Source organism: Spea bombifrons, chromosome 8, assembly GCF_027358695.1.
Source record: "Spea bombifrons isolate aSpeBom1 chromosome 8, aSpeBom1.2.pri, whole genome shotgun sequence".
Lineage (NCBI taxonomy): Eukaryota > Metazoa > Chordata > Amphibia > Anura > Pelobatidae > Spea > Spea bombifrons.
In genome coordinates this window covers 22,496,671-22,520,470 of record NC_071094.1, presented here as the reverse complement: position 1 = coordinate 22,520,470, position 23,800 = coordinate 22,496,671, and the positions used below count along the sequence as shown (strand labels likewise).

The following is a 23,800-nucleotide window of genomic DNA, read 5'->3' as shown; positions in this document are numbered from 1 at the left end:
CTTCCTGATAGTGAAGTGTGATTCATCACTCTAAAGTACATGTTTCCACTGCTCCAGAGTCCAGTAGCAGTGTGCTTTACACCCCTCCAGCTGACACTTGGCAATGCGCATAGTGATCTTCGGCCATGGAAACCTATTTCATTCCTTAGCCATAAAAACCCATTTCATGGCTCCTGGCGGACAGTGCTTGTGCTGATGTTGCTTCCAGAGTTGTCTGTAGTGAGTGTAACAGGTGATTTTTACGCTCTATGCTCTTCAGCACTCAGCAGTCCTGCTCTGTAAGTGTGAGAGGTCTACTGCTTCATGGCTGAGCTGCTGTTACTCCTAGATGCTTCCGCTTCACAATAACAACACTTACAGTGGATCGGGGCAGATCAAGCATGGTAGAAGCTTCACAAACTGACTTGTGGCAAAGGTGGCATCCTCTGACAGTGCCACGTTTAAAGTCAATGACCTCTTCAGCATGACCCATTCTAAAGCCAATGTTTTTCTACGGAGATGGCTCCCTATATGCTTGATTTTATACACCTGTTAGCAATGGATGTTGCTGAAACACCTAAACTCAATAATTAGAGGGGTGTCCACATCCTATTGGTCATATAGTGTATGTTAAAATAAAAACAGTTTAAAACAACTTTTCTGTGAATTCATAAATGTGCATTAATATGCATTATACAACGACAAACATCAGTTTTGGTACTTTTATATGCTCTTACCTTACCAAGAAATAATTCTGTAATCTTTGCTTGGAACAGTAACATTTTATGTGACCCAAATAAAGGCATTGATGGGTTGTTACCATAGAAACAGATAAACAAAAAGTTCACAGACGTGTCTGTGTCGTCTTTATGTGATGAAGCTTTCAGAGGGAAGAATAAATTGACAGATCTACTACGGTTTAATTTCTTAAAATCCGGGTAGGGACAGTTAATGTTTTGTGGACTATCCCTACTGTATTTTTTGTGCTCACTGTCTTGTTCCACATAAGCATTGCGTCAGTGTACCTGCAGTGCGCCCCAGTGGCCCACAGGTGGCGACCTTGTTTCTGTTACGTGTGGGAGGAGCTCACTTTGAGGATGTGTGTGTACTTACAAGGCGTTTCTGCGATTGGGCAAACATTTTCTCTGTGGGAGGTATGATACTGCGTATGGGCGGGGCTTGATGTGAGGGCGATTGAGGCGTGTAAGCTTTGTGCCAAGGCTTTGAGGGGAGGGCCTGGTGGGGAATGGGCGTGGCTATGTGTTGGAAGTCTGTGCTGTGTCCCGCGCCTCCTCTTTGCCCTGCTGTGAAGAGTTACTTGATGTGGTGTTCGCCGCCGAGCCGTGTCGGTCACTTACAGTCTCTGCACCGCTCATGGCTCTGTAGCCGGTGTTGTATTTACCAGCCAAAAGTGCTCCTGAGGGACCGTAACAGTCCCGGGGCCGGGCTGCAACTTCCTTCGTCGGTGTCTTGACCGCTCCTTAACCCGTTGCGAGCATGGCACCTCGAAGCCTGTCCGAGAAGCAGCCTGGGACGGACCCCTCCCTTTCCTTGGACACCGGCTCCACCTCTCTGACGCCGCCACCGCACTCGGGATGCGGCTGTCCGAAGGTTTGCGGTGGCTGCCGGCTCTTTTTGGCACTGTTCGCCCTATCTCTGTCGCTGCACTTGGTGACTATCTGCTGCTATCTGGAGCTCCGCTCTGAGCTGCGGAGTGATACGGGCTCTGGCCCAGGGACAAGGGACGCTGAAGTGGGCATCAGCCAACTGAGTATGACGGCACTTCGTCTTAGTGACATGCAGCTATCGGCAACTTCACAGGGGCGTCAGGTCAGTGCCTTATGTCCTCCCTATAATGTCAACTAAATTAAAGGCGTAATCTGGAACTGCAACTCGCATCATCCTCACTCGACAGATTAATGGGCATGATCCGAACTGTCACCCCAGCAACCTATACGTTACGCTCTATTCTCAGTGGCACATGTCAGCTGAGCATGATGGGAGTTGCAGTCTGTGCATACGCATGTGTACCCCACCTGATGGTGTGTACATTGCGGGGTTTGATGCGTCTCCTGAAGGGGTAAAGCATCCCTCTAAGGCTGGCTCCACATGACATGGTGATGATCATCTGGCGCGGGAGGCAGTTCCTTTGAGTACAGGATTGTAATTGATGAATGTTCTGAGAGTTTTCTTATGTAATCGCACGCGGATTCCTCCATTTATTGACACATTCCTTTGGGTGGATTTGGCCGCGAGCTGATGTGTGCTGTTGTAGCGCTCCAGCATCCTTGTATTTGCCCCTGGAGGTGCTGTCCCGGGTGTGAGCTGCTCGTGAAGCTGTCACATTTTGGTCCCTGCTGTGAAGAAGTGCCTTAAAGCAACGGGACAAACACCTTATGAAGGGTTTTACACAAACTGTTTATTTACAGGATAAAACCGCTCTGGATACTTATCTTTCTAGATGACCGCATTTTGCTACATCTTGCCCACCCATTATATATGTGTATATATACAAACTTCAGCTAGATCTAAGCCCTTCCTGATGTAAAACTAATACAAGCAAATCTTCTGTCTGCTCAGAGGATAAATTCTGGAATCTGTACATTTAGGTAATTCCTAAACAACTAAATGTTTCAGCAGTGATTTCCAGGGACCTAAAGCCTCTTGGCGTAACTCCATTAAGTTGTGGATGCAGAAGGGATAGTACTACTGCTGTTATCATGATTGACAGATAAGTAACCAGATGGCGGCGTTAAATGTGCCATGAAATGAAAAGTAGTTGCATCTCTTGTCATCTCGCTGTTCTTTTTATAGGGACGGTGGTACATGAAGGCATAGTCGTAATTTTAAAATATTTTGTTGAAAATGTTTTGTCCCTAAGCCAATAAGTCTAGCTTTATGCACTTATGGAATGATGGCGATTATTATTGTTTTATGCCACTTTATATTCTACTTTATATGGATGTTTAATTTCTGGCTACTTAAATACTCTTCAGTCTTACTCAAAGGTTCTACATAGATTAACCTGATCATGCCTCTAGGCAGTGAGTTGGTGAGGTCCCAACAGTGTATTTACATTTTTTGTTTTCTGTCCATGAATGAATGAATACATGTTTTGTTACAACATCAGAACAACAGTGTGTATTACAAATAAAACTATTGTAGTTCTAAATCAATCAAATCAAGTAACGCATGTTGTAAGTATCTGTTTGAGGTAGGTTTTGTTTACCAATGAACCTGCACTTTCATTCATAAGTAGTTTGGTTCTTCATTACAGTGGGGTTCATTAAAAATGTCATATACGTGTTGGTAAGGACATGTTCTGTACGGGTTGGTAGTACCGCTTTAACGGGACAGCCTATACACCGCTGGCCTCTGAGATCACAGAGGCTTATGTGACTCTACATCCTAATTCATATACGTCCACATATAACAAACACATTGGAATGATCGCTGCCGTTTCCTAATTTATGTTTTCCAAGCTTACATCTCAAATTGTTTCAAATGTGAACCAATTATTTTTTATTATTACAAACTGAATATCCATATATAAACATGCCAACTGTTATTCAAGCAAGTATTAAATATTAACTTAAAATGAAAAATAACTTATATGTAAAGGGTTTTGGAATGCGAAAGGACCAAACGCACTACACCACCCATAGGACTCTATTCAAAATAATGGTAAAGAGCCAATTTATTATGGCTTTTTTAACCACAAGTATTCATTTCCAACATCCTTTTGACTAAGCTTGTCTAAATGTTTGTACCACAGCAGGTTTACATCACAAACAGAAAACCACCTCCAAAGTGTATGGGCAGGCTGTTTGCTACCCAAATCCTTCTGTCTCTCTTCTTGCCCGATGGCCATTTTTCTTTCTTTCTAAGAAAAATCCGACTATTCAGTGGGTCTAAGTGTATCGCAGGTACAAATGTGCATAAATACATAACACTAATACATGCCTCTGTTACAAAAATAGTTATAATTAGGCGGCAGTTACGGTATTTTAAGAAGAAAGTGCATGCTTCTCTCAACACCCCCTAAACAAGTCCCCCTGTCTGACCATTAAAAACAATAGTTCTGAGCGGCTTCGGGTACTGGGAATGTGGCGTGTGTTAACACTTGCTTACACTCAGTGTCACAGGGATACATTTGTTTTATATTTTTTTTTTCGCTTTTGTATAATATACTTGGTTACATATTGTAAAACATTATTGTTCTATTATACCTTAGACTTTGATGTTTTATTTGTTTGTAATAGTGTGTTCATTCATTAATCCTTCAATACTGTATACGGTCTGTAAACTGATGGAGAAGATGGTGTAGATTGTAACATTTCATGATAAATTGAAGAACCTCTGTAGCTTTTTTGGGTAAAATTAGAATGGGCAAGTATGCCACAAATGTTCTGTGGTTTGTATACAAATACATTTAAAAAAAAATGTATGTATATGTTGCTGAACATCATATGGAATGTATAAAAGACACTATAGGTTGTTGGACTAATATGCTGTTTAGGAGGATCTAGTAGAAGAGGTGATGTCATGGGTTAGGGGTCACTTCGATAAGCCAGATGTGCATTAGAGGGGCCCTTCTGTTGTGTTAGCAAGAAGGTGGTTTATTTTTGAGTTCATTGCTATACCAGTTAATTGGGAACCGATATTAGATTTGACGTTTGCAAATAGGGATACAATGAAAACCTACAGCAATCATCCGGCGCAGATTAGTATTTTGGAAGATGCAAAGGTTAACCACATTCAAATGTGTACATGTTAGGCGGATTTCTGACAACAAGAATTTAATGTTAACATGGAATTTAACCACATTGTCATACACGTTCATAACAGGAAAAGCCTATATAGTTCTGTAGGACAGCCTAAAACCAAATTACCAGAAGTGTAGAGGTAAGGAAGAATTAAAAGGTAACCCGGAAGTGTGACACAACATTATTCAGGTATTTTAAGTGAAAAAAGGAAAACCAAAAATGTTATTCTTACTACCCATCTTCCTGCATATATTCTGTAGGGCTCTATTAAACTGACCTTCGTAGAAATGCCCTGGATGCCTTTTTGAGAACATAGCGCTGATTGCATGACACTTGATGCCTGGGGGCAATGTAATCGCATAAATGTCCATACCCAAGCCACATATTGATACAAAATGCGGGAATGCCCTTGCGTTTGTTATAATACTTTGGCTTCATAAATGGCTCTTCTCATGTTAGCTCAGCCTTGTGTCGCCTCTTAATATCCGAAGTCAGTCTAGGAAAAGTTACATACAACTACAGCAAACAACTGTACTGATTGCACATCCACCTGCTTTTGAAGGCTACAGATATCATCGTCTTCTTCATACTGGCTGGAGTTGATGGAGGTTCTAGCCCACAAAAGTTCATCTGTCAATTTTTTTTTTTATATATATATATATATATATATATATATATATATATATATATATATATATATATATATATATATATATATATATACAAAAATGAACTTAAATAATTTGCCCTTGTCTCTGTTATTTTATATTAAAGGAGTGGCGGGGGCACCAATGACTTTACAACTGGGGTTATTTCCTGCATGCCTGCCAACTGATCTCATAATGGAAGTGCATTGACATGCTTGAATTTTTTTTATTGGTTACCATGGCAGCGAGCTCCATGGACCTGACTATGGGCTAAAGGCAGCTATCAGATTTTTTTTCTTTATTGTCGGAGAAGTAAGTCACAGAGCAATCAAAAGCACCTTTTCTCTCCTTAACAGACATCACTACACTCCAGAAGACGGTTTGCTTAATATAAGGTTCAGACTCGGAGTGTAGGAGCTATCTGTGTAGCTGACACTCTAGTGGTTAACTTTTTATTTTAAGAGGAATGAGATGTGGCTTATTATGTATTATTTATATTTATATAGCATCAACAATTTCTGACTTGCATCATACAAACTTTGAACCCACCCATTACAGACAACACAATTTTTCCTCCCTCACATTTTCTTAAAAAAAACTAAATTAAAAATACAAAAATTATGGATGGATTTTCTTTGTTTAACCTGTTTCTTAATTTCTGTCCTTTCATGGTGAATGAGTTTCAGATTTCTTAGTTCCATGTTGATGGTTTCCTATAATTAAAGGGAATCTCATTATCTGAGATAGTCGGAGACACTTCAGATGAGTCAAAAGGGAATCCTCAATATAAGCTGCTGTCAGTCCTCAGGCTAATTTCGTGGCTGGAAGAGTTTGATTTGGAATGGTTATATTTTTCATCATCTTCTTCTCCTTCCCTTCATTGGTTGTTCATTTAACAAGTGTTAATAAAATATTTATTTATTTTTAATGGAAATACGACACATTATCATGGCAATGTGGATGCTTGCAGTGCCCAAAGTATGAGTTTCTTAATAGCTTGAATGTTATGAATGTTATAAAAAGTTCTAAAAACTGAACTGTAATGTATATGAGGCATCTTGTGTCTATTCATTTGTAGGATCTGTCAGCTTGCATGTATATCACAAGTATGGAGGAATTATGTGTTTGTGTTAACACTAAACCTGGCAGAAGATACAGAAATAGACTGGAAGTGGAGTGTGCAACGCAGCTGGCCTTGTGTATGTTGAGATTGTAGTTGGTACATCAGGATGTCATTTTTAGGTGACTGATGTCTAGTGTGTTTTGAGCCCTGATCGTAAAGAAGCTGTCAAAGCAATGTAATAAAAACATCAGTAAAAGCACATGAAAAATGTGAGCAATTAATTAATCTATATGCCATCTGGCATCAACAACACAAAATTCACTGATGCACTTGTAAAATGTAGCATTAAATATTTGTGAATAAACAATTTATATGCTGCATATTATGTAATGATATTAATCTACATTGGAGGAGGCATTTACATACCACAGAAAAACTGACATTTTATTTGATTAAATTGTTGATTTTGCTCTTATAGTATAGTGCTTCCTGACCATGGTGACTTATTTAGAAGTCTTGTGTTTGTCTGTGCCTTTTGCAAATGATGGTTTGAGATTTACAGTTCTTCATTCCATAAGCCTATAGCTGCCTCCACCCAGGAGTGGTATGTAGAACACTGGTGCATGTGTGGAGTTACCATGCCCTGTCACCTCCTCTCTTGCTTCACGTGATCATGCTAAATGGGGAAAATGACTGGGGCATAATTCCCATTGTCCACACTGTACCCCCAAATCAGTGACCTTTGACATCTGTGGCGATGCCTTGGAGACCGCTTCTGAAGTATATCAACGTTGCAGAAAATAGCTGGGGAGCATGCAAATGCACATTGGAAAAAACTTAATACCCCCAATGGGTTTGCAACAAAAACAGTAAATGTTTTTATAGTAAAGCCTCAAGTTTCTGAGGTGCTAAACAATTGGACTGATTACAAACCATTAACATTAAATAATGTGTAGTTGATTAATTAAAGGGATTGTTTCATGTCCCAGAGAGCCCTTCTAAAGTATTCTTTAAAAAACCAAGATAGAAGCTCTCCAGCTGCTCGCTTCCTCCATAGTCTGATTCTTGTCACTCATTGCCTGCCTAAAGTGAATGAAATTAATGGAAGAGCACAAGGTACTGACACCCACCCACAGTGTTCGCGAGCCACATACTGTAGTATATCGAAGACATGGGAGATAGCTGGGAGGCAGCCCCATTCTTATAGGCAGCTGGTCAGGGGATCCTTTCTTGCTTCAGGACCTGAGCGACTTGTTATGCAGTGGGGTCAATGACACGACGCACACAAGAAAGTCCACCCCTGAATGGCTCAAAAGAAACAGAGACGGTTGTGGAGTGGCCTAGCCAAATTCCTAACTTGAATCTGATTTGGGATGCTGTGGCATGACCTTAAAAAGCAGTTCATCCTCAAAGCTTCCAATGTGGCTGAATGAAAACAATTCTGCCAAGAGGAAGGGCCAAAATTCCTCCACACTGATGTAATGGAGTCATTGCCAGTTATCGCAAAAGTTTGATTGCAGTGGTCACCAAGGGTGACAGAACCAGTTTTTAAGTTTAGGGGCAAATTCCTTTTTCACATGGGTGAGAGAGGTTTTGATTAATGCTATACCTTCAAAAATTAAATGATCATCTAACCGCTGCATTATGTGTTTATTCATGTTGTCTTTAGTTGGATGAATTAAAACATTTAAGTGTGACAAAAGCAAAAACTAGAATAAACTGGGGATGGGGCAAATACTTTCTCATAGTACTGTACCTGGGTGAGGGAGCGCTCCTTGCTACGACTGCATAGTTGAGTGATGTGTACTGATGGGAGTGTGATCGTAGACTGAGTGCTTTCAGATAGCTGGACCTTTTCAATGCATCATGCCCATTCTTTGGTGGAATTGGAGTGAAAACTGTTAAGGCAGATTTCAGGTCTTGCTATTTTAAGGCTGCCGCATTTACTCGGGTTTCAGCCTTGTTTTCTCAATTCGTCCTCTGCGATATTATGTTTGTCATGACAGACTTTTCAGACTCATTTACTATGTGACATCGGGATTTACGAAGTACATGGTACCTGGAGAAATCCAGAAATAAAACTTGCAAAGTGGAATACATATGATTATTCAAGCAGTTTTTGTGATAAGTTCACTGCTAGTATGATAGAGGCTAATTCAGTGAGTGAATTTAAACATGCAGCGGGGAGACATAAAGCTATCCTGAATTTAAGCCAAGACCAGGGACTGATTGAGTCTTCGTATCAGGAAAAAATGGGCAATGGTTCTTATCTGCTGTTTCTTTGTTGACTTGGAGACTAGGGAAAGTCTTCTTGCATTTGTTTGTTTACTCATAAAATGTTTCTATCTATTCAGTTACATAATTTTCACGTTTTAATGATGAGGACTGGTATCATGCGAAGCGATCATGTACATCTGAACTTGAGGATAGTACCACGAAAAAGAAGGATTGAAAAATAACTGGCAAGATCTAAATAATTAAAACATTTTGGAATGAGTCACCAAAGCATTTTATTTTTCTTGTAATTTCTAGCCTCGGTGGCTTTTCTTTTGTTCCATCCAAACTTTTTGGAGTGTTTCCCTTTTAACTGTATAGTTTATAATTAAGATTGCCTTTTTTCTACCCCTGTTCTTGGTTCTATTGGGTTATAATTCTAAGGCTGACCCCTGCACGGTATATCTTATTTTATATTAGGCACTTAGATGGCTTAGCGTGCATGCAATGCCACAATGTGTATGGAGCTGCTTGTTTTAATTGATTGTGGTGCCTGCTGTCTGTCTTATTCTGCCTGTGGATTTTAATGGATACAAAACTAAGGCTTTCATTAAGAATGATCAGAATTGTAAAACCCTTGTGGGTTAGGAATTGTTTGTTCTTCCTTTTAATAGCCTATTATGATATGTAGAAATTAATACAGAAATTTCAGCCACAGTCACAAGACTGTGTTGAAAGTGCATTATTAACCCCTTAAGGAGTGGACTGTTTTTTTTTAGTTTTTGTATCCTTTGGGCACAAGGCTGTTTTAACACTTTTGCGGTGCTCGTGTTTAGCTGTAATTTTCTCCTCTCCCATTTAGTGTACCCACACAAGTTGTTTTTTTTCAGGGCAAGAAGGGCTTTCTTCAGATACCATTTTTTGATCATATCATCTAATTTCCTATCAAAAAAAAAAAAAGAAATATTAGAAAAAAACTGATTCTATTTGTCCTGCGTTTAGAAATGGTTTTTTTTTTTGCTTTTTTCTGCAAGTTATTGGGCAATAAGTACAAGTAGTGTTTTGCTATTTCTGGTCATTCTGCCCCATGTGCTATTTCAGGTATTTTTAAAGCTGGCCGATGCAATTTACCCCATCAAACCATATATTTTTGAAAACTAGACACCTTAAGGTATTTCAAATGCTGGTATTTTAACCCATTCCATGCAGTAATTCTATCACCACCCTGTCAAACACTGTGGTAGTAATTTATTTTGTGTTTTTCCATAACAAAAATTGCACTTCAGGTATGGATTTACAGCTCCTGGTTTATGTCACTGTCAAACACCCCAATATGTGTCCAGCAACATCTCCCGAGTACCACCCATGCATGGGTTTGTCGGTTTGTTTGAGAGGTAAAATGCCACATTTAAGAAGTGTATGTTTTTTTTTTTTACTTGAAATTTTGACATCTGGTCCTATTGCCCCCGTGTCCTATCTTTGAAGTCGGCTAATTCAATTTACCCCATCAAACCATATATTTTTGAAAACTAGACACCCCAGGATATTTCAGATGGCAATATTTTAACCCTTTCCATGCACTAATTTTACCACCGGCCTTTGCTGGTAGTGATTTAGTTTGTGTTTTTCATCACACACATTGTACTTAAGGTATAAATGTACAGCCCATGGTATATGTCACTGTCAACCACCCCAATATGTGTTCAGCAACATTTTTGATTACAGTGATTCCGCCCATGCATGTGTTTGTCTGGTGTTTGAGAGCTAAAAGGCCACATTAGGGAAGTGTGCTTTTTTTCTCCAGTAGACACCCCTTGGGTATTTGAAATGCTTTTACTTTAACTCTTTCCATGTCACGATTTTTGGGAAGATACAGCACTAATTTTAGCACTTGTTCATAATAAACTTTATTTTTTTGACTTTTTTTACATTTTGCTAGAACTGGATGGTTCCCCTGATGGTGACATCACTGCATGATTATTTTTAAATGTTACCACATTTTGTTTTATATTCTTTTAGCTACTTTTATTTTTAAAATATTTTACTAATCACTTTGTGATTAGAAAGACCCTTGACTTGCATGGTTAAATGCAGTACCTGTATTCAACCTGCAAAGGGAGCCAGAGTTCTCAAGAGGGTCTGGAGGGACCCTTTTTGAAACCTTCGCAACTTTCGTTTATTTTTTTAAAGGACGCTCCGCCATTTTGCGAGTGGCAAAATCTTCACAAAACCGTTCAAAGCAGTGCTTGTTTTTGTTGGACAGCTGGATCTCTCTCTACATGAAATGTTTATTTGATTACACATGTACCGTATTTGCTCGATTATAAGACGACCCTGATTATAAGACGACCCCCCAAATCTGAATATTAATTTAGGAAAAAAAGAAAAAGCCTGAATATAAGATGACCCTATAGGAAAAGTTTTACCAGTAAATGTTAATTCATCTAAACTTTTTTTTTTTTTTTTTTTTTTTTTTTATAAAAGCTATGATTGAGAAAAATATTTTGGTTTTATTTCCTTCTATTTTCCAACCTGCGCCCCATGAAATGCCTTTTAACCCTCTAAATGCCACTGTGCCCCATGATATGCCTTTTAACCCTATGTGCCACTCTGCCTCCAGAAATCCCTAATACCCCTATATGCCACTCTGGCATTTAGAGGGTTAAAAGGCATATTATGGGGAAGAGTGGCATATAGGGAGGTTTAAGGCATTCAGGAGGCAGAGTGGCGTATAGAGGGTTAAAAAGGCATTTCTGGAGGCAGAGTGGCATTAAGGGGGTTAAATTGCATTTCACAGAGCACTCTGCCTCCAGAAATGCCTTATGCCCCCCATTTAACACTCCCCCCCCCAAACTTACCGGGGCTTCTGACTTCCCTGTCATGTAGCCGGGGCAGCGTGTAGATCCCACGCACTTACGCTGCAGCCGGAAGGAGGCGTGGCTAGCAGCGGGGGTTGTCTGCGTCCATCGCCGACTGTCAGAGATCAGAGTTCCCCGCACCGGAGGATCCAGGTCCCCTGCAGCTGCGGGAGATCTGGATCTTAGTCTCATAGTCAGACCTATTTGAGGTCTGATTATAAGTCGACCCCGATTATAAGACGAGGGGTATTTTTCAGAGCATTTGCTCTGAAAAAAACCTCGTCTTATAATCGAGCAAATACGGTAAATTTAAACCAGTGTTTTAACTGTCCAGAAAATAAAATTATCCATGTTTAAATGCATTTTGTTTAGGAGGCTTTCTGAGACCCTTCAACATTGGTTTGAAATGCTTAGAGCCAATTGATAGGGAAACAGATTGGTAGAGACCTGTCCATTTTAAAAATTATATTTCATTCAAATGACAAAAACATTTGCGATGGATGACTCTGTTCCATTGGTAACCCTACACTCCAAGGTTGACTGTTTTTGTTCAATGTAAAAAGTAAATTGAGTAGAAAGACAGTCAGATTGGTCAGACCATTAAGCATTTCATGCAGACATACAGTACCTATATGTAGATTTTAATATAATGGAGGAAGAAACCCCAATTGTTCCTGCTAGTGGTTTCTCCTCTTGTAGCCTTCCTGCATCATAATAAACAGCTTGCTTGCTACCATCTCAAGCCAAACTTGCAAGATAGAAAAGTTATTTAAACTCATTTGGACCACTATGCCAGATCTGCAAGCAAATTGCTCAATTCATATTTTGTATAATTATGCATGTTTTCCTGTATATGTACTAAATATGTATTTTGGGGCGATTGCTTCTTTTTGTTGGCCCAAGTTTGGGATTTACTTATTTGTAAATTCTTTTGTCCTGATCCCCCCCCCCGACCTCCTACAGCCCAGGTTTAACTTTAAACCTTTTCTCTCAATTATCTCTCTCGTTCTCCTCCTCTAGCCTTCTTGTATCATAACCATCTGCTTACTACCATCTCAAGCCAGGTACTGTGATCAGCAATATAGGACAGTGAAACCCTGCTTACTGATTACTCTAATCAGCAACAGTAGCATACTTTTTCTTCCTCTTAAAAAATTTAAATAGTTAAAAAATTAAACAAATTAAAAAATTAGCAAACAGACTCCTTTGATGTCACCTTGACATCATAAGAGGTACCATCCAGTTTCAAGAGAGATTTCTGAGGTATATAAAGACCTCAAATGTGTCTCCAGTCAAACAAAAGTCCACATTAAAAATAAAAATAGGTGGCCCTCATACTAGTAACCCTCTCCCCAAAACACAATTATGTAAAACTAATGTAGGATATTAGGGGGCATTTTAAAATTAAAAACTTATCCATGTGGGATTTTCTACTCAGAATGTAGAATAGCTGGCAGCTAGCTTGTGGAAGCTAGCTTTCATGCTGCTTTTCAACATCTTCACGGTAAATGAGAGACTTTAAAAAATGGTATTAAGAGGAAGCACTAGTTGTCCTTGAAAAAAACAATACCGTATTTGCTCGATTATAAGACGAGGTTTTTTTTCAGAGCAAATGCTCTGAAAAATACCCCTCGTCTTGTAATTGGGGTCGTCTTCTAATCAGACCTCAAATGAGGTCTGACTATTAGACTAAGATCCAGATCCCCCGCATCGCTGCAGCGGACCTGGATCCTCCTGTGCGGTAACCTCAGCTGCTCACCGAGCACTGGCGAAAGTGCCGGCAGCAGCCGAGGTTGCATACACACGTACCTTCCTGCTCCCGGGATAGCCTGCCCACTGCGGGGAAGCAGAGCCGGTTGGGGAGATTGCTGCAGGACCGGGACCCGACGGCACTGTGCCGTCCCAAAGCAGATCCGGTAGACCTCTTCAATTTCCGGGAGGAGGCGGGGCCTAGCGGGGTCACACAGCGTCATGCTGAAATCCTGTGGGAGCTGCAGCAAGCGCCTGCTGAGGCATCATGGTGAGTGAAGTGCCTGAGTATATTAGTGTCAGGGTGGGTAGGTAAGTGTCTGGGTGGGAAGTGTCTCAGTGGGTAGGTAAGTGCCTGAGTGGGTCTATTAGTGTCTGGGTAGGTAGGTAAGTGTCAGAGTGGGTAGGTAAGTGTCTGGGTGGGTATATTAGTGTCTGGGTATGTAAGTGTCCCCCTATATGCCACTCTGCCCCATGATATGCCTTTTAACCCCCTATATGCCAGAGTGGCATATAGGGGGTTAAAAGGCATAACATGGGGCAGAGTGGCATATAGGAGGGTATAAGGCATGCCTGGGGGCAGATGTGCATAACTGGCGGCAGATGTGCGGCAGAATTATTATTTACTAGTAAAACTTTTTTCCTATAGGGTCGTCTTATAATCAGACTTTTTCTTTTTTTCCTAAATTAATATTCAGATTTTGGGGGGTCGTCTTATAATCAGGGTCGTCTTATAATCGAGAAAATACGGTAAATAATTTGTGTGGGTACACTAAACATGAAAAAGGGGAACTAAGATATTGGATTTAATTGGTTTTAATCAGCAATTGGAACCATCTGGTTTCCATTGTTGGCTAAAGAAATTAATGTGTTCAGTCTGCAGCTTTAAGTTGAAGTTTTAGTGCAGATTGCTAGTGTTTATAGATTAATATAAGCTAATGTAAATGTAATGAATTGCATTGGAAAATTGTACTGTCAAGTAAATGATCTCTATAATCTCTAGATAAGTTTGATATGCTAAAATGCTTAAAACCCTAAAGATGAGTATCATACATACAGTAAAGTTCTGTTATCTTCATTAGTGCCTTCTAATCCATTGCCCTTTTTGGTGTAGCTGCATATTAATACCTAAATTGAATTTGTTGAACGCTGGTTATATTCCATAAAATGTAATGCCACAGGATATCAGATGTTGCTGTTTCTAAAAGAACGTGGATCCTAAATCCACCCAGTGAGGGCTCTATGTCATGATGCTGTTCTGCCCTACTGCTGTTCTACTAGACTGCCCACTGTCCCTTTATTTTGCATGCTAATTTCGCTTATCTGTATCATTATGCTAGCCTGCTAGTGATGAAAAGGTGTCAATATATGTGTTTCTCGTGGAATGCTTACTCAATATTTAAATCTCCTTTAACATAAGGATATAAATGTGTTTAGACTGCTTGCATGTTCCTCAGTGAACAATGGGGTTATCACAAGCCTTTAGAGCAAAGTGTTCATTTAGTTTAAAGAGTGAAAATAGGCATGTCACATGCTGTCACATTGTTCAATTGTTCTATGGTGTTTCCTGGAACGTGGTAGCGTCCCTTTAAATTCAGTTCTGCCACAAATGGAGACTGTTATGGCAGTTTACCATGGAGACATATCCTGTAGATACATCTGGTTTTTAACTCCTTCATAAGGTTCTAATGATGTCCTTTTTAGCTTTTTCTAAGCACACTTGTATAGAAAGTATGAATGAGAATTGGAATAGATTACCATGCTGTAAAGTACAGTTATGAAATGCATAGTCACTGGTAAGACGAAGCATTCAAATTTCACATTGTAGATAATTAATTCATGCTGTTTGATTAACCATCACCTTTCAAAATGCTTGGCATGTTCATGGAATTGCCGCCCAGCTGAGGTGTTTGGATTCTTCTTTAATTTATGCATTTGTGCTTTGGTTCTATATAATGTATAACATATCTAGCGATCAAAGTAAGATGAGCAAGAAAACCTTTAGCAGCTGAATACTTTACACCTGAGATATGGAAAATAATAATTTCAGTTTGTTTTGTTTTAATTTTCTAGATCTATATGTGCTTAACCCAGGGCTTGACAAATTTGTTGTGAATCTAGGCGCCAGCTAAAAAAGTTAGGAGCCAGGGTTTTTTTTTTTTTACACCAACAGTTGGTTAGGAGTAGGGCTGCAACTAACGATTATTTTAATAATCGATTAGTTGGCCGATTATTTTTTCGATTAATCGATTAATCGGATAAAAAAAACAATATGCAAATTTTTCGTTTATTTAAAAGAATTTAATGAACTGGATGTTAAAAAACAACTTAAAATTTACATTAACATTCTTATTTTGTTATGATGTAATAAAAAACAATATTTTCAAAGTACAAGAACCCAAACACAATATTTATGAAACAAAATAACCCCAAACATTCTGAAAAGAGGTGGACTATTACTGTTCAAGAAACTTTGCCCCAGCACTTTGCACTTTGCACCCAGCACTTTGCACCCAGCACTTTGCACCCAGCACTTTGCACCCAGCCCTGGCACTTTGCACCCAGCACTTTGCACCCAGCACTTTGCCCCAGCCCTGGCACTTTGCATCCAGCACTTTGCACCCAGCATTCAGCACTTTGCACCAGCACTTTGCACTTTGCACCCAGCCCTGGCACTTTGCACCCAGCACTTTGCACCCAGCCCTGGCACTTTGCACCCAACACTGGCACTTTGCACCCAGCACTTTGCACTGTGCCCCTGCACCCAGTCTCTAACTCTGCCCTGCACCCAGCCCTGCCCCCACATTCTGCCCTGCCCCCACACTCACACTCTGCCCTGCACCCACTCTGCCCTGCACCCACACTCACACCCTGCCCTGCATCCCCACCCCCACTCTGCCCTGCACCCAGTCTCCCACTCTGCTCTGCACCCACACTCACACCCTGCATCCCCACCCCCACTCTGCCCTGCACCCAGTCTCCTGCCCTGCACCCCCCACCCCCACTCTGCCCTGCACCCCCACTCTGCCCTGCACCCCCACCCCCACTCTGCCCTGCACCCACACTCACGAACCGCTCTGTGCGAATGGAGCCACTCGCACAGAGCGAACCGCTCTGTGCGAATGGAGCCACTCGCACAGAGCGAACCGCTCTGTGCGAATGGAGCCACTCGCACAGAGCGAACCGCTCTGTGCGAATGGAGCCACTCGCACAGAGCGAACCGCTCTGTGCGAATGGAGCCACTCGCACAGAGCGAACCGCTCTGTGCGAATGGAGCCACTCGCACAGAGCGAACCGCTCTGTGCGAATGGAGCCACTCGCACAGAGCGAACCGCTCTGTGCGAATGGAGCCACTCGCACAGAGCGAACCGCTCTGTGCGAGTGGAGCCACTCGCACAGAGCGAACCGCTCTGTGCGAGTGGCTCCATTCGCACAGAGCGATTCGCTCTGTGCGAGTGGCTCTGTGCGATCCGTGCACATAGACATGAAGAATACTTACCTCCGGAACGCGTCACATCCGTCACGTAGCTAAAAGAAGGCGGAGACTGCAGAGCGTGTAGCAGAAGCGGGGAACGCTCGCGGAGGTAAGTAAAAGGAGCCGAGTGCTCCAACAACGAATTGATCACTCGATTAATCGATAACGGAAATCGTTATCGATGATTTCCGTTATCGATTATTATCGATTTTATCGATTCGTTGTTTCAGCTCTAGTTAGGAGTGATCTGATCATTATCAGCCCACTTACTAAACTCACAGCATTTGACCTGGAAGCACCCTGGACTTTCAGGTCAGTGCTGTTTTTTTTTTTTTTTTTGTTTTTTTTTTATTTTGCTTTCGATGCTGATGTTCCATTGGAGCACAGCATTGACTGATATTAAGTCCCCACAAGCTTGTGGGGACAAATGTTAACCCCTGCAATGCCACGAATGTGTCATACACAATTGTGGCATTGAAGGGGTTAACACTGCACTGTCGCTCTCATGGAGCGATCGGGCAGCAGGGGAGGGTTGGGGCTGGTGTCCACACTCATGTGGAGACCAAAGAACCCTGTCCCTGAAGCTGCCTCTGGCAGCTGGGATGCAATTGCTGGTCTATAGACCAGCCATTGCGGGGGGAGTCTCTGTGATGACTGCTGTAGGCTTCCATGCGATCAGGCAGCAGGGGGATGTTGTGTCAGGTCCCCACACTTGTGTGGGGACCCAATCAACACTGAACCCCCTTTCCTGAAGCTGCCTGTGGCAGCTGAAAATGTGATTGCTGGTTTTCCAGCAACCGTGTTTTCAGCCTACAGAATCACTCCGTGGGAGTGATCTCAGGCTCGGGGGCGGGCTCTGAGTGGCTGTGCTGTCTGCCCAGACTCCTGGGAAGACAGCAGCAGCGCCCCCCGCGATCACAGGCTGACAAACACCTAGGCGCCAGGACAAAATTCTGAGTCGCCATGGCGACCTGGCGCCTGGGATTTGTCGAGCCCTGGCTTAACCTCCTTTTCCTTATATATTATTTGTTGCATGCATTGCATATTTTAATATATATATATATCAAAACATATGTATTATAGAAAGATGTTTTGTCATTTGTAGACCAACTACTTAAAATATTCCAACACGTTTACAAATGTTAGAAATTGTTTAAATACGACATGCATGTTTTTATAAAGCCATGTTTGTGTATCGGTGAACTTTTCTTTCAGTTTGCTATTGTTCGGGTTTCTCGAACGTAGATATTACTCTTTCTTGTTGATGTTTCCATTGTTCACCGGGGAATAGTCATTGACCTAATTGTTAGTGTGTAATGGAAGGTGGAGATTAAGGTTGCATGGTGCTCTACAGTTGCTTTAACAATGCACGTTCTTGCGCTACAATGTTTGTGCCATTGATTTGGATTTAAAGGGACACTGGAGTCATGAAATGCACTTTAATGCATTTTTGTGTAGTCTGTTTTGGGGGAATTCTGAAGAAATGCTTTTGCCTCTTTCCACGCACTCCAGCGTGATGCCCTGCGGGAGAGGCATATGACTGTGTCTCCCTGCACATAATGTACTCTCCTTAGTCAGATGGAGCGCTAGCTCTGCTGACCACTGTGCGCAGAGTCTTCCTATTGGTTTCCATGGGCGCACTTACCTGCCACTGATTGGAAGTACTATACTGACACTGATTAACAGCTGAAACAGCCAGCGAGCGGCCAAATTTGATCATCAAGCAAGAATATTTTATTGCAGCGTTGCTGAAAATTCTTTGTCAGGTAAGTGTCTTATTTTCAGTGTCCCTTGTAAAGGGACATTGCACCTGTCGGTGAGTGGGATATCTTAGGCAGCAAGTGAACATTTTGTGCTTGAAGTTTATGTATTAGAAGCAGGAAAAACGGGCAAACATAAGGATCTGAGCGACTTTGACATAAGTCAGAGCAGCTCTTGGGGAGTGTTCTTGGTCTGCTAGTGGTCAGTACCAAGGATGTAGGGAAGGGAAAGCTGTAAACCAGTGATGGAGTCATGGGCAATTGAAGAAGGTAGACTAGTCTAATGAATCACGTTTTCTTTTACATCGGTGGATGGCTGGGTGTGTGCGTGGCCCATACCTGGAGAACACATGGAACCAGGATGCTTCTATAGAGGCCCCACCTTGCTGCTAACATCTTCCTGCCAGATACCACCGCACACCTTCAGAGGTCTAGTGGATTCCATGCCTCGATGGTTTTGGCGGCAAAAAGGGGTCCTACGCAATATTAGGCAGGTGGTGCTAATGTTGTGGCTGATCGGTGTATGTAGACCTTTATAAAGTTATAATAGTCTCGCATATACTGTTAACCGCCACATGTCTCAAAAGAAGAGGTTTTATTAGTTTTAATAATTTTCTATGCAATTACCCTTTTTTTTTTTTTTCCTCAAACAACTTTTTTAAATGTCTTTTTGTTGAGATTGTATTTCTGTAGGTCTTCTGGTATGTTTTTAAAGAGGAGACTGTATTCTCACGCCAGCAACTAAGTTCACTGAACAAGACCAAAATTGTAGAAAACAGCAACGTGGCCTCCTGCTATTACTTATAGCTTTTCAGTGTCTGTAATTCTTTGTGTTTTTCATAAAATTCTATTTCCTTGTTTCATTTAATTGTGAATTAATAGGGAACCCACACCTTTTTTTACTTACTAATATCAAATTAGTATTACATGGTTTTCTTTTGAAGTTTTATTTTTTGACACTTCTAGTTTTTTCTTTAATGTATTGTTTTAAGACTACATATTTATTGTATTTCTTAAAGCCTTGTTTTCTTAAGAGACAAACAGACGACTCCTTATGGTACTGCCTTGTGGCAAATAATAGAACAGTTTTAATCTTTAATATAGAACAGCTTTAATATAGTCTGACACTCTGACTGAAGACAGTCAGTAAAAGTAAACCAAAATACCAACAATGGCCAACTCTGGGTCTGCAGATAGTAGATGTTCATTGGAGCAAAATAAGATAAAACCAGGTTTTTTTCAAAATGCTGACCTACATCATTGTATAAAGCACTGTATTTCATGCTCAAGGGGACTTTATTCTCTCCATAGGATCATTAAGTAATACATGTTAACCTATTAACGACCACTGAAGTAGGGGATAAGTCATGAAAAACGTATTGCTTGCATCATGGGATTTTGGCACTGGCAGGGTTAATTCCCTGCCTGTGAGCGGGAGTTAATAATAATATTATTATTATCTTTTATTTATAAAGCGCCAACAATTTACTCAGTGCTTAGTTCAGGCTCTGGTCTCCGCTCTGACAGCTGGGGACAAAATTTCTGGCCCCGAGCAGTCAGATCGATTTGCCAGGAAAACCTCTTGATGCAACAGGCCCTAGTAAATGCCCTGGGTTTTCTTTGGAGAAACGTATACTTTTATGGAATGGTTTCAAGATATTTGACCACTATTGAAGTTAAGAGTCCCACCAGGCTAAATAATAATAAAAAAATAAAAAGAGAAAAATAGATTTTGAATAATCATTTGAGCAGGGCCCTCCTCACCTTTTTCTGTAAGTCAAGTTCTTATGTTATATGCTACAAAATAGATGAAAATCCTGGGCATATAGGATAGATTTAAAATCAGGGCCATGTAATTTAACCCCTTCGCGACCTTTGCCGGTTCAGGACCGTCATGACAAGAAGGTCACTAAATGACCTTTGACGGTCCTGAACCGTCAAAAAGTTAAATAAGCTTAGAAAGTGATCAAGGATCACTTTCTTCGCTTAAACGGCCTTGCTGCAATGCCTCGATGTCGAGGCATTCAGCAAGGCCGAGATCGGCATCGGGGGCCATGTCTGGCCCCTCCCCGGGGCGTCAACAGCCGCCATACATTGTATGGCGGCGGACGCCCGTTTTAAAAGCGTTTAGGAGGCGATCAACGATCGCCTCCTAAACTTAAATGGTGTCGCTGGAATGCCTCGATCAGGAGGCATCCAGCGACACCAAACACTTACCTTTAGGTGGGCTGTGACCGCTCCGGAGAGCGGTCACAGCCGCAGCTGCCGGTGATCTTCGCCATCAAGTAAGATGGCGGCGGCCCGGGAACTACAACAATAAAGACGAAAAAGTTCGCTAGAGGGTCTCCAGACCCTCTAGAGAACTGGCTCCACTTGCTGGTTGAAAACAGGTACTGCATTCAACCATGCAAGTCAATGGAGCCCAGCTTTCTAATCACTATGTGATTAGTAAAATATTCAAAAAAAAAATAAAAAATAAAAAAATGGAAAAAAAAAATGTGCTAACATTTAAAAATAATTATGCAGTGATGTCACTAGATGAACCATCCAGTACCAGCACAATGTGTAAAAAAAATATAAAAAAAGTATTAAAAAAATAAAAAAAATAAAAAAATAAAGTTTATTATTTTGAGCAAGTGCTAAAATTTCTCAAAAATCTCAGAGTTAAAATAAAAGCACTTCAAATACCCAAGGGGTGTCTAATATATAAAAAAAATGGCTGATGGGGTAAATTGGAGTGGCCTAGCTCACAGATAGGGCATAGGTACAGACTGACCAAAATGGAGAAAAAAAGCGCACTTCCCAAATGTGGCATTTTAAATCTGAAACAACCCAACAAACCCATGCATGTCGGGTATCACTGCACTCAGGAGATGTTCCTGAACACATATTGGGGGGTTGTTTGACAGTGACATATACCAGAACCTGTATATCTATAACTAAAGTACAATTTGTGTGAAAAAAAATTACTATTACAAAGTTTGACAAAGTGTAGTTCTATAATTGGTGCATGGAAAGGGTTAAAATAACAGCATTCGGAATACCCTGGGGTGTCTAGTTTTCCAAAATATATGGTTTGAATGGGTTAAATTGAGTTAACCGGCTTCAAAGATATTCCAAAGAAGAGATGGAGGCAGAATGACCAAATGACCACCTGGATTACGCATGCCCCAAAAGTAGCCTTTTACCAGCCAAACAATCTGACAAACCCATGCATGTGGGGTATCGCTGTACTCAGGAGATGTTGCTGAACACACATTGGGGTGTTGTTTGATAGTGACATATACCAGAACCTGTATATCTATAACTAAAGTACAATTTGTGTGGAAAAAAAATTTAAAAAAATTACTATTACAAATTTTGACAAAGTGTAGTTGTATAATTGGTGCATGGAAAGGGTTAAAATAACAGCATTTGGAATACCCTGGGGTGTCTAGTTTTCAAAAATATATGGTTTGAGGGGGTTAAATTGAGTTAACCGGCTTCAAAGATGTTCCAAAGAGGAGATGGAGGCAGACTGACCAGATTTGTTAAAAAAGATTTGGAAATCATAAAACGCTGCTTGTACTTATTGCCCTATAACATACAAAAAACAGCAAAAAAACATAAAAACATTGGGTATCTCTAAACTCAGGACAAGTAGTAGAATCTATTTAGCTAGTTTTTTTACTTGCTTTTTTAGGTGAGTAAAAGATTTTTCAAATAAAAGTCATAAAATGTCTTTTTTTTCAATTTTTCACCATGTTTTTTTTATTTTTTTTATAGTAAATAAGATGATACGATCAAAATAATGGTATCTGAAGAAAGCCCATCTTGTCCTGAAAAAAACAATATATAACTTATGTGGGTACACTAAATGGGTGAGGAGAAAATTATACCTGAACACAAGCACCACAAAAGTGTCAAAACAGCCTCGGTCCCACAGGGTAGAAAACGAAAAATGAGCCCGGTCCTTAAGGGGTTAATGTACTTTGAGTATTTTTCCCATTGGATATATATATGTGTGTGTGTGTAAATATACAGTGTGTGTGTGTGTGTGTGTGTATATGTATTTGTATGTATATGCATGTGTGTGTGTATATATGTATATGTGTCTGTGTGTGTGTATATATATATATATAGTGTGTGTGTGTGTATATATATAAACATTTACTGCGTTACTTTGTCACAATTTAAGAAAATTTGATGTTACAATATACATCTGAAACAGTATTATTAACTTCACTAAACTAGAAATAAATATGGAGTCATGAACACTATAAATTGTGTATATTAATAAGATCTGCTACTCTTAATAAACCTACGATGAACATAAGATGAGAGGAATTCCTGGTAAGTAAAATTTATCCTTTCTATTGTCATCCCTGGCAGTAAATGAAAACAGCCATTTAAAAGGGAGGGGGCACAAAACAATTTTTTTTTGCTTTGTAGAATTAGTGTTAAGACTGTTCATCTGAAGGTATGTAGGCTCTTCCAGACCCTGATCTAGTAGAATTGGCTCCCGGGTGTATAAGCATCAGAGAAGGCCTGTTCCATCAAGCAAACATAAATCTGGGCGCAATCTGACCACCCTTTGTTGCTCGTGCAGAAGCTACCAAAAAGATTGGCGTCCTTGTACCACAATCTAGTCCTGTCCCGGCAAATAAGAACGCAGCATTTAATATCCAACTAGTTTAACCAGTGCTGTCACCTCTAAGAAGAACAGGGAAGGTGGATCACTTGTTGGTGATGACTGCTAAATATGACTACTCCTTACCAGATAGAGTTGGAGAACTTTTGTAGTTTTGCCCTCGTCCCGGAGGAGAGGTCTCGTTTGTTGTACTGCTGGGTATTCCAAAGGAAAAACAATGCTGAAATGTTAGCTGGACTTAAACATGAGATATCACCAAATAACATATGCCATATCTTAAAATCTACATCAGTTGTGTTTTGGCAGATCAAATTAAAATGGCTTTAATGGACAGGACAATAGAAGTACTCTTGATGGTATCACATTTATTTGAGACAATGGAATCCCAGGACACTTGGCTGTAATTTGCCTGCCTGCCAGTGAGTCTGCATGTTTGCTTTTGTGTGCTGTTTTATTGTGTTGCTGTATCGTGATGTCTCTGAATTAACTCCACTGACAGAAACCCTTTGATTTGTGAGATTATCTGTGTATTAAGAACCACCATGGCCTTTCTTTCAGGTGAAATCAATCTGGGTTATGCCTTTGCAATGCATGGATAATTTTGGATTAAATTCAAATTTAGTCTTGTCACTCTTAGCCCTCTTTAAATGGGCATTAAA

At 40.6% G+C, this 23,800-nt stretch overlaps 1 protein-coding gene across 3 annotated transcripts in view; it reads left to right on the top strand.

Moving 5' to 3' along the window:
• Positions 1-979: 979 nt before the first annotated feature.
• The window catches only part of EDA (ectodysplasin A), a 64,822-nt gene continuing 42,001 nt past the window's right edge, over positions 980-23,800 (top strand). For all 3 annotated transcript variants that reach the window (XM_053473967.1, XM_053473966.1, XM_053473965.1), the window contains exon 1: positions 980-1,809. In XM_053473967.1, the coding sequence (XP_053329942.1) occupies positions 1,477-1,809 (333 nt within the window). In that variant the 5' untranslated portion in view covers positions 980-1,476. The remainder of the gene's footprint in view (positions 1,810-23,800) is intronic.